We start from the raw sequence: 15,919 nt of genomic DNA, 5'->3' as shown, positions 1-15,919 counted from the left end.
TTGATCATCTTATCAATTATTGATGTTTGCAGACGATTTTTCAATCATCATTCTCTGTAATTCATGGTGTAATTCCATTTTTTATAGTTAATTAAGTAAAATGATTTGTATAAAAAAATACAAATATTATTTCTCGATTGAACATATCAATATGTGGGTTGAATTTGAGTTTTTGTCTGTATTTATTAATTTTAGTCAACTTTGGAGTCTGAAGTGGCGGATATTAGTCAATTGAAACATTGCTGATTTTGCGTTAATATCTGCAAACCAATGATAAAAGATAGCTTAAAAAAGATCAGATCGCAGATTTTCATATTTCTGTTTGAAAATTTATGTTTTATGGACTAACAGTTTAAGAAAAATGCATATAACATTAATATCTGAACTTAAATATAAAAATTAGTGATTTTTAGCTCTACTGGCCAAAGGCCAGAAGAGCTTATGCGATGGTAATGTGTACGTAGTATGTGCATCCGTGCGGTCGTGCGTTCGTGCGTCTGTAAACAATTGCTTGTGAACACGATACAGTCTTCAGTTTTGATTGTATCTCGATGAAACTTGTACAGTATATAGATATCCATTAGAGCTCGGTTCCTTTCGAAAACCAGCCAGATCCGTCCATAAATGCCTAGATTATGGGCCATGAAAGTTTTAAAGAAATGCTTTGTATTTTTAGGCAGGTCTGCATGAGCGAATTCTATTTTTAGCCAAGTTTACATGTACATGTAAATTCAAGTCTAGAGTTAAGGGAGACAATTTGCAAGTCTAGGATTTTGAGAGACAATTTGCCTTTTGCTTCTGCAGTTGGTTTTGTGAATTACTCTGCCTTGTTCTTGTTGAAAGCCCAAAGGCCATTTTTTAGCTTTAAGTTCTGTAGTTTGCACATTCATCTTAACTAAATTGGTTTTGAATGTTTAAGTTATGCACCTGGTGTCATTACTGGCCACACCCAGGGTTCACAGGTTTGGTAAACATAAATCTGGAAAGGTTTGAAAATCTTTTTGTGTGTTCGTGCATCCATCTCAGCACAATTGATTGTGAATGTTTGTTCAAATTGATCAATGTTGTCCTAGGATGCCCTTGACTTTGACCTTTTGACCAACTTTTTTTAACTTTTAAAACTACAGAAATTTTTACTATGAGTACAGTTTTGAAAGCATTTTTTTTTTTTGTCAGATGACTTTTACTTGGCACATATTAAAAATAGTTCATGCAACTAATCTGCTTACAATACTTTCTGGGCTCAGATGTTGAACGTGCTACGTTTTCAGGTAACCCAAACACAAAACATAAAGTATATGTCTGTTGCCTTTTACCCATACATACATGCTCTGGATTGATATGACCACAAAAGCCATGCCAGTAGAGCATAGGCCCTTTTGGGCCTCTTGTTTTTTGTCAGCAGTCTTATGTAACTGGTTTACATGTATTTTTGGCTCGTTCCAAGAATTTTTTTATAAAAGGTTTAATCTGTGAGAGTGCAGCTTTAAGACTATTGTTAAGTACTAAATTCCAAATGAAAACAAATACCTCTCTTGTTTTAATGTCTTGAAAGTTTGATTAATTATATACTGAGATCAATATTCCCAAAGATGCGTATTTTCCATGTTAAATGCAGTGTGCATGTACTAAAGCGTAGGAAGTTCTCTCGTTTCATGTAAATGCTTTCACCTTGTAGTGTGTGTGTACATCAACCATGGTTGTAACTGTGGTCCATACCTGAACCAACAGCGGATCCTCCAGCTGCCGTCCCAGTATGGCCCTGGAGTAATCAACCGTGTCCTCTACGACATCCTCAAGGGATGCATGGAGTGCGCATTTACCGAGAAGGTCGTGTATAACCTCATACCAGAAGGGCACGGCAGGGTAGTCATTTCAGGTAAATTAAAGAGTAAAAACAACATATATATTTTATAAAGCCTGGTACAATTTCTCCCTATTTGAATTTATTTTTTTCTGAAATTATCCTTGAAATATATAAATTAGAGTTACTATTAGTAAAACATCCACACTTTTGTTAAATTTTTCCTTAATTTTGTATTGATCTTTTCAAAATGATCAGCATAGATTTAATGCCATTACAAAGTGACTTTCTTGTGTACAGTAAAACTGCGATCGCTCGAGGTCGCCAGGGACCGAGCCAAAACCTCGAGGGAACCGATGTTTCGAACATCCCGATTTTCAATTTTCCAGTTTTATATGAAATATCTTTCAGTGTATTTTAAGTTTGAAGTCGTCAAACAGACTGTTTACTAAGACACCGATTATGTGTTGCGTTGTGGAAATCGCTAATATGTTCAAAGGTTGACGTAAACTAAATGTAAAACGCAAAAGAAAAAACAATAAATGAATAAATAGAAATGTTTATTTTAACAAAAAAGCACATTTTCGTAACAAGCAACATTTGAATGACAGTACATATTGTGGCATTAGTCAGATTTAAGTTTCGCTTGCGAAAATGTAAACAACTAGCAATTGTTTATTTATTTTGGAACACGCGGTCGGGAAAAAGTGTGAAATTATGTCCTCGAGGGAGCCATATGGTTTTGTGCACGATTTGTGTGCTTGGGACCGAGGATATTGGTCGACTGCTCGACATAATTAGGATTCGATGCAGCGTGGGTATATTTTATATGAAAATAGAAGGAAAAACGTTCGGGACCAAGCTCCGACCTCGAGGGAACGCCGGTTCTCGAACGACCGCTTGTTTGAGGAACGCAGTTTCACTGTATCAGTAAAAAATAATATGCATTGCACATAAATAAGTCATATCTTATTTAAGCTTAAAAAACTAAAGCTATAAATTATATGTGCCCTGCCACAACCTGTAAGCTGAAGAGAAGCCCATATCAACCAGAGCTTGAAGTTTGGTCACGCTATTATTTGACAAATCAAACGATATTTAGAAAAGAATCTTTAACCTTAACAGCTAGTCATGGTCACAAGACGTACACTAAGCGTGTGATAGGCGTGGAGACAGGGGACGAGTTCTGGGGTCTGCTGGACAGATTGTTTGAGGATCTCGGCTGTTGCCAGAACCTGTTCTCCACTAAACCACTCAACAATGTTTGCCAGAAGTGTTCCAGAGTAAGATCTGGTGAGTTATTTACAAGTTACATTAGGGTGACGTTAGTTAAGGTATAGTGGTCCGCCTCCAAACAAAGACATCGTTGATTCAAGCCAAACCAGGGACCCTTTCTTTAATGACATCAGTACTGGGTTCTACTTAGGGAACAGACTCAAACAAGATTCATATTAGTTATATTTACATTCACACTTTTTCTGTACAATAAAATTTGTGCTCATTTTGCATGAACCGGTTGACTTTTCATGACCACTGGAATTTCGTAAGAAAGACCTGAGTCATGCACATGTAAAACATGAATAAAAAATCTCAAGTGAAGTAATATATCAGGGAAAAAGGATTAATTCAAATGTTATTCAGTGAGAAACCTTTTTTTCTCCACAACATCACTGTGACCTCCTCAAGGTCATTGTGACCTTGAGCTTTGACATACTGATCTCAAAATCTGTAGTGGTCATCCAGCTAATCATGACCAACTGGCATACCAAGAAAGGAGTTCCTGGAGTGAAGCCTAACAAACATATCCTTTCAAATGCATTTATATTCTGATGAACGCAACATTTGAGAATTGTTGTTTGATTTTGCAGTTTGTCAATGATGTTAATGCTTTGAACATCACTACTCTTACACTGACCAGATGTTTTATACTCAGCAGTACTAAAACATTGAAATCATACTTGGTGTAACATTTATGCTTACTGTACACTAGTTTTGAGATGTATCTTTTTGATTAACCAAAACATAAGTGATAATTTTGTACATAAAATATTTCCATGAATTACATGTGTCATCTGTTGTATAGATTCTGAGGGCCAGCAGTCAGCAGATAACAGATCCAATAAGTCCAACAAATCCAACCCAAAACGCCGCTGGTCAACAGAATCAGCAGAGAGTTTACGCAACACGACTCATCCAAAACCTGTCAAGGTGCGACGCTCATACGAGGCTGAGGCGAGTTCGACGACTGTGGATCCTCGTGCACACAGGCCGGCAAACCCAGCTGATTGGTCAATTGATGAGGTTGTCCGACACATTTGTGATACTGACCCAGCTCTCGCCCCACATGCTGTGCTTTTTAGGAAGCATGTAAGTAATCAAACTCCACAGAGAGGTTACTTTGTCTACAGTATTCACTCAGTGCCACCAAGCATGTCACATGATGATGATCAAACTCCACACAGAGGTTACTTCCCCTTGTCTACAGTATTCACTCAGTGACACCAAGCATGTCATATGATGATGATCAAACTCCACACAGAGGTTACTTCCCTTTGTCTACAGTAATCACTGCCACCAAGCATGTCATATGATGATGACCAAACTCCACACAGAGGTTACTTCCCCTTGTCTACATTTAACACTGCCACCAAGCATGTCACATGATGATGATCAAACTCCACACAGAGGTTACTTCCCCTTGTCTACATTTATCACTGCCACCAAGCATGTCATATGATGATGATCAAACTCCACACAGAGGTTACTTCCCCTTGTCTACATTTATCACTGCCACCAAGCATGTCACATGATGATGATCAAACTCCACACAGAGGTTACTTCCCTTTGTCTACATTTATCACTGCCACCAAGCATGTCACATGATGATGATCAAACTCCACACAGAGGTTACTTCCCCTTGTCTACAGTAATCACTGCCACCAAGCATGTCACATGATGATGATCAAACTCCACACAGAGGTTACTTTCCTTTGTCTACAGTAATCACTGCCACCAAGCATGTCACGTGATGATGATCAAACTCCACACAGAGGTTACTTCCCTTTGTCTACAGTAATCACTGCCACCAAGCATGTCACATGATGATGATCAAACTCCACACAGAGGTTACTTTCCTTTGTCTACAGTAATCACTGCCACCAAGCATGTCACGTGATGATGATCAAACTCCACACAGAGGTTACTTCCCTTTGTCTACAGTAATCACTGCCACCAAGCATTTCACATGATGATGATCAAACTCCACACAGAGGTTACTTCCCTTTGTCTACATTTATCACTGCCACCAAGCATGTCACATGATGATGATCAAACTCCACACAGAGGTTACTTCCCCTTGTCTACATTTATCACTGCAACCAAGCATGTCACATGATGATGATCAAACTCCACACAGAGGTTACTTCCCCTTGTCTACATTTATCACTGCCACCAAGCATGTCCCATGATGATGATCAAACTCCACACAGAGGTTACTTCCCCTTGTCTACAGTAATCACTGCCACCAAGCATGTCATATGATGATGATCAAACTCCACACAGAGGTTACTTCCCTTTGTCTACATTTATCACTGACACCAAACATGTCACATGATGATGATCAAACTCCACACAGAGGTTACTTCCCCTTGTCTACAGTAATCACTGCCACCAAGCATGTCACATGATGATGATCAAACTCCACACAGAGGTTACTTCCCTTTTTCTACAGTATTCACTCAGTGCCACCAAGCATGTCACATGATGATGATCAAACTCCACACAGAGGTTACTTCCCCTTGTCTACATTTATCACTGCCACCAAGCATGTCACATGATGATGATCAAACTCCACACAGAGGTTACTTCCCCTTGTCTACAGTAATCACTGCCACCAAGCATGTCACATGATGATGATCAAACTCCACACAGAGGTTACTTCCCCTTGTCTACAGTAATCACTGCCACCAAGCATGTCACATGATGCTGATCAAACTCCACACAGAGGTTACTTCCCCTTGTCTACAGTATTCACTGCCACCAAGCATGTCATATGATGATGATCAAACTCCACACAGAGGTTACTTCCCTTTGTCTACAGTTATCACTGCCACCAAGCATGTCACGTGATGATGATCAAACTCCACACAGAGGTTACTTCCCCTTGTCTACAGTAATCACTGCCACCAAGCATGTCACATGATGATGATCAAACTCCACACAGAGGTTACTTCCCTTTGTCTACAGTAATCACTGCCACCAAGCATGTCACATGATGATGATCAAACTCCACACAGAGGTTACTTCCCCTTGTCTACAGTATTCACTGCCACCAAGCATGTCATATGATGATGATCAAACTCCACACAGAGGTTACTTCCCTTTGTCTACAGTAATCACTGCCACCAAGCATGTCACATGATGATGATCAAACTCCACACAGAGGTTACTTCCCTTTGTCTACATTTATCACTGCCACCAAGCATGTCACATGATGATGATCAAACTCCACACAGAGGTTACTTCCCTTTGTCTACATTAATCACTGCCACCAAGCATGTCACATGATGATGATCAAACTCCACACAGAGGTTACTTCCCTTTGTCTACAGTAATCACTGCCACCAAGCATGTCATATGATGATGATCAAACTCCACACAGAGGTTACTTCCCCTTGTCTACAGTAATCACTGCCACCAAGCATGTCACATGATGATGATCAAACTCCACACAGAGGTTACTTCCCTTTGTCTACAGTAATCACTGCCACCAAGCATGTCATATGATGATGATCAAACTCCACACAGAGGTTACTTCCCTTTGTCTACAGTAATCACTGCCACCAAGCATGTCACATGATTATGATACAAATCATGGGGTGACAATCAAAATGTTTAAATTTTCTTTCTTTCGGTTTTTAACCAGGATTTTAACAAGGTGGAAATGATTAGAATGAGGATGTCTTAGGGCAGGTGTTAAATATTGGTGTAGGCGTCACAAGTTTAGTTAGGATTAAAGGATAGTAGTTAAACTTGATGTGCTAGTAGCTTATGTGAAGCTCTAGCTTGAGATTGCTTTTTAGGGGGTTGTGTTCAAGGCCAAGGTTACTTAAAATAGAGAAATAGTTTCCGCCCAATGACTTTAATTTAAATACATGAAAAGTGAATAAACTTGGTGTGTAGGTAGCTTATGTGAAACTCTAGCTTTGGATTGCTTTTAAGGGGATTTGGTTCAAGATCAAGGTTACTTAAAATAGAGAAATGGTTTCTGCCCAATGACTTTAATTTAAATATATGAAAAGTGAATAAACTTGTTGTGTAGGTTGCTTATGTGAAGACCTAGCTTGGGATTTATATAAAGGGTGGAGGTGTCTAGGTCAACAATACAAGTTTTGTGTGTAAAGATAGAAAAATGGTTCCGACCAAATACTTTACTATCAGGAACTACATGAATATGCAATGGAGTATGGCTTTTGACCAACAGACTTGCATATAACACTGTACAAAAATCAATACACTATATACTTGACATATAAAACACTGCTACAATTTCCTTATTCACAGGAAATTGATGGGAAGGCGCTGCTGCTGTTAAACAGCGATATGATGATGAAGTACATGGGGCTGAAGCTGGGACCTGTCCTCAAACTGTGTAACCTAATTGACAGGCTTAGACAGCGTGCCAGATGAAGAGAACCACTTCAAACAAAGCTGCCAATGAGACATTTCTAAACTGAATACATGATCTGTGTCATAATCCAGATGGACCCAGCTTAAACAGTGGGCCAATCAAAAGATGCCAGAAACAGCCTAGTTTTGTTTTGTTGTTTCATATCAAGAGGCAGTGCTTTGCAAAATTGTTTGATCATTGTATAAAAATTGTTTGATCATTGTATAAAAACATGCTTATTACAGGAGGGCAATATACATGTAGATAATATTATTATAGGGCTAGGGTAGGGGAACTGTTTGTCATGGTGATTTGTTGGATACATTTGTTTTCCTCCTATTTCTTGTCTGTTAATGTGTTTATGGTTTAAGATCTGATCTTGGATTCAGAAACAATGAGCTGCTGGTTCTACTTATTGAAAGGTCCTTACTTATTGAAAGGTCCTCTTTTGCAAGGCCAAAAATAGGGTCAGAGGGCAAGATTTGTTTTAGGTAATGGAATGTCTTAGTACCATTTTCACCCTTAAAACTTTTGCCATTTTGCATCGGGCAACATTTAATTAGGGTGATGTTTAAAATCAGTATGTTTATGCATCTTTCCTGTGCAATAGAATATAGAAAAGATGTAATGAAAAGGAGAAAAATAGTAGGCAGGAAAAATTGTTCTGGCAGCCAAAAAAAAGTAGGGTTGGGTACAAGAAATTAGGATCAGGCGGTGAAAATGGGAAAAAAATATAAAATGTTGTGCCGAATGCTGTTGTTAAAACTTGTTGGTACCCTATCCAAATGTAATTCATGTAGTTGTGGACAAGTGGAGAAATGATTTAAGTGTTGAACTGTTCTGATAATCACTGTTGTACATATATATGTACACAGAACTTTAACCTATACTAGCTCAAAGATAATGAAATGTGGCAGCCATTTTGTGATATTCGAACAAATACTTGGGGTTTTGAGCCAGTCCTGCAAATTGAAGCCTTTGGTGGATTGTTCTGAACTTTGTTGAAATGTGAAATATGTGATGATGTGCTCAAAAATTTAAAATAAAAACAAGTACAGCTGAAACAGTTGTCTCAAATCTTGTTAGAAATACAGCAGATCACAAGTGTATTGGTTAATCTTTAGGCCCCAATTTCTCGAAACTTCTTAAGTTCCTTATAACAGGATTAAGCTAATCTCACAATTTTTGTTTTTCAATAATTTGCGTAATATTTTTTAATTTTTTTTAAGAGTTTTAATACTTAAGATAGGAATGATCTTTATTATAATCACAATTAACCATTTTTCAGCTATCAAAAATCAATTTAAGTATGTATCTTGGCTAATTGAAATAAGCTACTTAAGCCTGTTTAGCTTAAGAAGTTTCGAGAAATTGAGGCCAGAGCATTAATGATTTGAAAGTTAAAAACGAAGACATTAACAACATTGTTGACTTAAACAAAGTTCTGAAATATCGGCCCATAGTCAATGGAATATCGGCCCATAGTCAATGAAATATCGGCCCATAGTCAATGAAATATCGGCCCATAGTCAATGAAATATCGGCCCATAGTCAATGGAAAATAGCAAACACCTTTGAGTTGTCATTTTTTGAAGAAAACAATTTTTAATTAATCTATTTTCATCTGAGTTTCACTAAATGTAATTGTATGAGTTTTTCTGATATCTTTATATCTGTACCACTTAAATACACTTTTATTTCATCTGAAATTCTATACAGTTGTATGAAAAAACATTTCCTTATGCGAGATTGTGAAACTTTTTTGTAAAACAGTTTAAACCAGTCAAAAAGGGTTTCATAATTTACAGAGAAAGTTGATATTAGAGGAACTTAAAAAGTTTTTGCAAATCTGCAAGTTTTGTAATTTGAAATATCTTTTATTTGATTGTATCTAGCTAGTATATAGTTTTGCATCTGCAGTTTTGCAGTATAATTTTAAATTTAATTTTATAGCAATTGCAAGTGTTTAATGAAATTTTATGGATGTATTTATATATATATGAAATTTCTGGCACCAATATCACAAAAAAAAACCCGGCAAATCTCAATCTCGACTTATTTTACCATATATTTACCATAGAATGATTAAAAATCTTGCATGTTTTATACTTTTTTAAAATAAATTTTCTCATGTTATGTTTAAAAAAAAGATTTTGTCAATATTTCAAAGAAAACTTATTCTAGTGCAAAAAATATACTTTGAGTTATTATTAAAAAGAAATAAATTTTACTCAAGCACCTTTTTTAGGCTGTAGAATATTTCTCCTTGGAATTAAGGCCGTAGGTTTTGATCAACGTATTCATGATAGAATGCGGTATTAAAAGGTGAAAAAAAACATATATTATTTTCAATAACTTTTGATGCTATGTGGTAAAACTATTTGAGTGTGAGACTGAGATTTTACTTAAAGGGACACTCTTAGTCAAATCAATACATACACATCAATTTTGACTGATAAACTTTAAAGTACTTACTAAATAATGCATTTATGGAATATATTAATTACTGATAACAAGATTTTAACCGTGTATTTAATAGCAGAAAGCGCAAAAATATTAAATGATTGGTGAATGCTTAAAGATTTACCGGTACTGTTGTCTACCCATAGTAAGTTAGAACTACAGTGTTTTATGCTCATTTCTTTCAAATTAAACTTGGTATACTTCATAAGAACCATTGTTTTCGACATTTATTCATCTTTTTTGAATATAAAAAAATATTATTAATTGTGGTAAATCTTGTTTGGGAGTAAGAGTGCATCTTTTTAAGCATGCTCGTGATATTGGGGCCTTGTTAAAATCCATGCATGTTTGATTCCTTGTAGAAGACTGTACTCTGTTATGTTTGGCTCTTGTTGTTGATATTAGTCGTTTTTGGTGTTTGAAATAGTCAATTGTATCAATCAAACGAAATAACTGTACACTGATGGTCTTACTTAGTCAAGATATTCTGTAAATATAAGAACTGGTTGTTACTTGTAAAGAATGGTAAATATTGTAATGTGTATACAATCGAACCCCGCTGGCTCAAACTCCCAGGAACTGGCAAAAATACCTCGAGCCTCAGAGAATTCCATACACCTGAGAATGCTTATCAGCAGTATAGAGAAATCTGTCCTTTACATCCAGTTCTAGTCAATGAGGAAATCGAGCCCAATGAGTTCGAGTCAACAGGGTTCGACTGTAGAAGCATTCATCTGCTGTATTTGCTTTGTATTTATATGTGTCCTTTATGTTTGGTGCATCCTACACGGTCTGTATTTTGTGTATACAAGTTGCAGTCTGTTAGAACTGAAGTCTTTTGTCATAATGCTTTTTTTTAGTATCAAAATTGTGTCTCTGATAGTTACATGACAATTGGCCAGTTGTTCAGAACATTGATAACAGTTTCATGGATAAATTTGTGATGTCCAGTATTCTTGCAAGGTTACAGACAACTGATTAATTTATCAATAATGCTGTTAACAATGTTATTAACTTTAGGAAGTTCTGAACAATCGTCCCATTATTTGTCGGCCTATTATTGAACTATCTTTTCTTGTTCCCAGTTTTGAATAAGGCTTTTTGGACCTATGTTTATTTTTTTGGCCAAGAATTTCTGTAAGACATTTATTTTTTTATTTTATCAAAAAACAATATACATGTATTATTATAAACTTCAAACCCGGAGTCGTAATCTTGCATAGCAAAAACACTTGTATTAGGGTTTGAGCAAGAAAAGCCAAAATGACCAAAAAATTGAAAACTTCATACAGTTACATAGTACCTGCATGATATATCAAACCCATGTCCATTATGTTATAGTTACTCTCAACTTAAACTCCAAACCACCAGGTGGTTAGTTTGTTAGACATACCAGATATTGAATATCTTCTGACTACAGTCATGAATCATGTTCATCAATGTTTTTGTATCTGTACGAGAACAGTCACTCCTATGTGCTACAGTGTATCTGTACGAGAACAGTCACTCCTGTGTGCTACAGTGTATCTGTACGAGAACAGTCACTCCTATGTACTACATTGGATCTGTACGAGAACAGTCACTCCTGTGTGCTACAGTGTATCTGTACGAGAACAGTCACTCCTGTGTGCTACAGTGTATCTGTACGAGAACAGTCACTCCTGTGTACTACATTGGATCTGTACGAGAACAGTCACTCCTGTGTGCTACAGTGTATCTGTACGAGAACAGTCACTCCTATGTGCTACAGTGTATCTGTACGAGAACAGTCACTCCTATGTGCTACAGTGTATCTGTACGAGAACAGTCACTCCTATGTGCTACAGTGTATCTGTACGAGAACAGTCACTCCTTTGTGCTACAGTGTATCTGTACGAGAACAGTCACTCCTATGTGCTACAGTGTATCTGTACGAGAACAGTCACTCCTGTGTGCTACAGTGTATCTGTACGAGAACAGTCACTCCTATGTGCTACAGTGTATCTGTACGAGAACAGTCACTCCTATGTGCTACAGTGTATCTGTACGAGAACAGTAACTCCTATGTGCTACAGTGTATCTGTACGAGAACAGTCACTCCTGTGTGCTACAGTGTATCTGTACGAGAACAGTCACTCCTGTGTGCTACAGTGTATCTGTACGAGAACAGTCACTCCTGTGTGCTACAGTGTATCTGTACGAGAACAGTCACTCCTGTGTGCTACAGTGTATCTGTACGAGAACAGTCACTCCTATGTGCTACAGTGTATCTGTACGAGAACAGTCACTCCTGTGTGCTACAGTGTATCTGTACGAGAACAGTCACTCCTGTGTGCTACAGTGTATCTGTACGAGAACAGTCACTCCTGTGTGCTACAGTGTATCTGTACGAGAACAGTCACTCCTGTGTGCTACAGTGTATCTGTACGAGAACAGTCACTCCTGTGTACTACATTGGATCTGTACGAGAACAGTCACTCCTGTGTACTACAGTGTATCTGTACGAGAACAGTCACGCCTGTGTACTACAGCCATTGTTATGTTTGTACATACATTCTCTGTTATACCATTCTGCCATGTTTAGCGTGTATTATGCCTGTGTGTTCATTACAATTTTTCATTATTCTTGGTAGAGGTCTTTTTTGTTATTTCTACCTTGTGTGTATTTTGGAGAGAAAGGGTTGGGGGTAGGCTTGGTGTCATAGAACCGTATGAAACTTGGTACACATGTAAGAAATTGTTGCTAGAGGCAATAATCACATGTACATCACAAAGCCCAATATTCTGGCTTCAATAATTATTAAGTCTATAATGTGCCTTGTTTGACAGAAAAAAGAGACGAGCGTTTGCGTTCGCTCTGTGGCGCTCTTGTTTGAACTATACTGGACCCTAATAACATATTTTTGTCTATGTTAAAACTATTCTGGAGAAGGTTATAATTTATGCAATCAATACTGCGTCACCTTGATGTAATAACTCAATATCTGCTTATATTTCTATATTCAGTTAGTGTGTTATTGAAATAAGGTGACAAGTTTCACTGTCTGTGTATGTTAACAATTTTGTTTTGTCTTTGTCCAAAAAATGTTGTGCTAGCATAATATAATAGAGATCTTATTTTAAACACATCTACATGCTCTTGTTTTAAGCAAAAGTCTTTCAAAGACATGAGTTATAGCATATTTTGAAATCTGTTTAGCATATCAAAACACAAGAAACACGCTAGACTGAGTTTTATTATAAGTTATCTTAACAATAAGGTTTAATTTTTTAATAAGTAATGCATTTGATTGTAATAATAAACACCCATTTTAGAAATAAAATTGCACAATGGGACATAAATAATACACCTTTTTATAAAAAAAATACGGATCTTTCTCATCTTTATAAATAGTGTCAATGTATCTGGATGGCTCATTCTGCATACATGAAGTGTTAAAGAAAGAAATATATGACATTTTCCTATTACAATGTTCATGTTTTTGAATTTCTCTTCATACATGTACACATGAGTGTTGAACATAATGTATTTGTTACTGTTGACGTGTATACATGCTGTTGTTACTGTTAAAACTGACCATCTGCCTTCTCATCTGCTCTTTGAAGCCTGCCATACTGTGCATATACACAATAAACTCTCGAGAAATGACCTCTGGTGCTCACTTGTGATTTCTTTCCAATTTTCTTGACTTTGTTCAGGCAGAATCCCCAACATTTGCTGATATTTGTGTAATTTGTTAGTTGTATTGTGATTTAGTGTGTATTTGTTTTGTGATGTAGTGTGAAGTTGTTTTGTGATGTAGTGTGTAGTTGTATTGTGAGGTAGTGTGAAGTGTTTTGTGATGTAGTGTAGTTGTTTTGTGATGTAGTGTGTAGTTGTTTTGTGAGGTAGTGTAGTTGTTTTGTGAGGTAGTGTAGTTGTATTGTGAGATAGTGTGTAGTTGTTTTGTGATGTAGTGTGAAGTTGTATTGTGATGTAGTGTGTAGTTGTTTTGTGATGTAGTGTGTAGCTGTATTGTGATGTAGTGTGTAGTTGTTATGTGAGGTAGTGTGTAGTTGTTTTGTGAGGTAGTGTAGTTGTATTTTGATGTAGTGTGTAGTTGTTTTGTGATGTAGTGTGTAGTTGTTATGTGAGGTAGTGTGTAGTTGTTTTGTGATGTAGTGTGTAGTTGTTATGTGAGGTAGTGTGTAGCTGTTTTGTGAGGTAGTGTGTAGTTGTTATGTGAGGTAGTGTGTAGTTGTTATGTGAGGTAGTGTGTAGCTGTTTTGTGATGTAGTGTGTAGTTGTTATGTGATGTAGTGTGTAGTTGTTTTGTGAGGTAGTGTGTAGTTGTTATGTGAGGTAGTGTGTAGTTGTTTTGTGAGGTAGTGTAGTTGTATTTTGATGTAGTGTGTAGTTGTTTTGTGATGTAGTGTGTAGTTGTTTTGTGATGTAGCGTGTAGTTGTATTGTGATGTAGTGTGTAGTTGTTATGTGAGGTAGTGTGTAGTTGTTTTGTGAGGTAGTGTAGCTGTATTGTGATGTAGTGTGTAGTTGTTACGTGAGGTAGTGTGTAGCTGTATTGTGATGTAGTGTAGTTGTTTTGTGATGTAGTGTAGTTGTATTGTTATGTAGTGTTGTTGTTTTGTGATGTAGTGTAGCTGTATTGTGATGTAGTGTAGTTGTTTTGTGATGTAGTGTAGCTGTATTGTGATGTAGTGTGAAGTTGTTTTGTGATGTAGTGTGGTTGTTTTGTGATATAGTGTGTAGCTGTATTGTGATGTAGTGTGAAGTTGTTTTGTGATGTAGTGTGTAGTTGTTTTGTGAGGTAGTGTGTAGTGGTTTTGTGAGGTAGTGTAGTTGTATTGTGAGGTAGTGTGAAGTTGTTTTGTGATGTAGTGTGTAGTTGTTTTATGAGGTAGTGTGTAGTTGTTTTGTGAGGTAGTGTAGTTGTATTTTGATGTAGTGTGTAGTTGTTTTGTGATGTAGTGTGTAGCTGTATTGTGATGTAGTGTGTAGTTGTTATGTGAGGTAGTGTGTTGCTGTATTGTGATGTAGTGTGTAGTTGTTATGTGAGGTAGTGTGTAGCTGTATTGTGATGTAATGTGAAGTTGTTTTGTGAGGTAGTGTGAAGTTGTTTTGTGATGTAGTTGTTTTGGGATGTAGTGTAGTTGTTTTGTGATGTAGTGTGAAGTTGTATTGTTAGGTAGTGTAGCTGTATTGTGATGTAGTGTATAGTTGTTTTGTGATGTAGTGTAGTTGTTTTGTGATGTAGTGCAGCTGTTTTGTGATGTAGTGAAGATGTATTGTGATGAAGTGTGTAGCTGTATTATGATGTAGTGTGAAGTTGTTTTGTGATATAGTGTGTAATTGTATTGTGATGTAGTGTGTAGTTGTTTTATGATGTAGTGTAGCTGTATTGTGATGTAGTGTGAAGTTGTTTTATGATGTATTGTGTAGCTGTTTTGTGATGTAGTGTAGTTGTTTTGTGATGTAGTGTGGTTGTATTGTGATGTAGTGTGTAGTTGTATTGTGATGTAGTGTGTAGTTATTTTGTGATGTAGTGTAGTTGTTTTGTGATGTAGTGTGTAGCTGTATTGTGATGTAGTGTGTGGTTGTATTGTGATGTAGTGTGAAGTTGTATTGTGATGTAGGTTGTAGCTGTATTGTGATGTAGTGTGTAGCTGTATTGCGATGTAGTGTAGTTGTATTGTGATGTAGTGTGTAGTTGTTTTGTGATGTAGTGTAGCTGTATTGTGATGTAGTGTGTAGTTGTTTTGTGATGTAGTGTAGTTGTTTTGTGATGTAGTGTGTAGTTGTATAATGATGTATTGTGAAGTTGTATTGTGATGTAATGTGTAGTTGTATTGTGATGTAATGTGTAGTTGTTTTGTGATATAGTGTGTAGCTGTATTGAGATGTAGTGTGTAGTTGTTTTGGAATGTAGTGTAGTTGTTTTGTGATGTAGTGTGTAGTTGTTTTGTGAGGTAGTGTGTAGTTGTTTTGGAATGTAGTGTAGTTGTTTT

General features: G+C 36.7%; 1 protein-coding gene across 2 annotated transcripts in view; it reads left to right on the top strand.

The window, feature by feature from the left end:
• Positions 1–13,564, top strand: part of LOC128238424 (sex comb on midleg-like protein 2) — a 41,580-nt gene extending 28,016 nt beyond the window's left edge. For both annotated transcript variants that reach the window (XM_052954339.1, XM_052954340.1), the window contains exons 9-12: positions 1,679–1,879; positions 2,930–3,097; positions 3,888–4,171; positions 7,367–13,564. In XM_052954339.1, coding sequence (XP_052810299.1) covers positions 1,679–1,879; positions 2,930–3,097; positions 3,888–4,171; positions 7,367–7,492 — 779 coding nt within the window. In that variant the 3' untranslated portion in view covers positions 7,493–13,564. The remainder of the gene's footprint in view (positions 1–1,678; positions 1,880–2,929; positions 3,098–3,887; positions 4,172–7,366) is intronic.
• The last annotated feature ends 2,355 nt before the right edge of the window (positions 13,565–15,919 follow it).

This window comes from Mya arenaria, chromosome 6 (genome assembly GCF_026914265.1).
Source record: "Mya arenaria isolate MELC-2E11 chromosome 6, ASM2691426v1".
Lineage (NCBI taxonomy): Eukaryota > Metazoa > Mollusca > Bivalvia > Myida > Myidae > Mya > Mya arenaria.
This window is presented reverse-complemented; position numbering and strand designations above follow the sequence as displayed.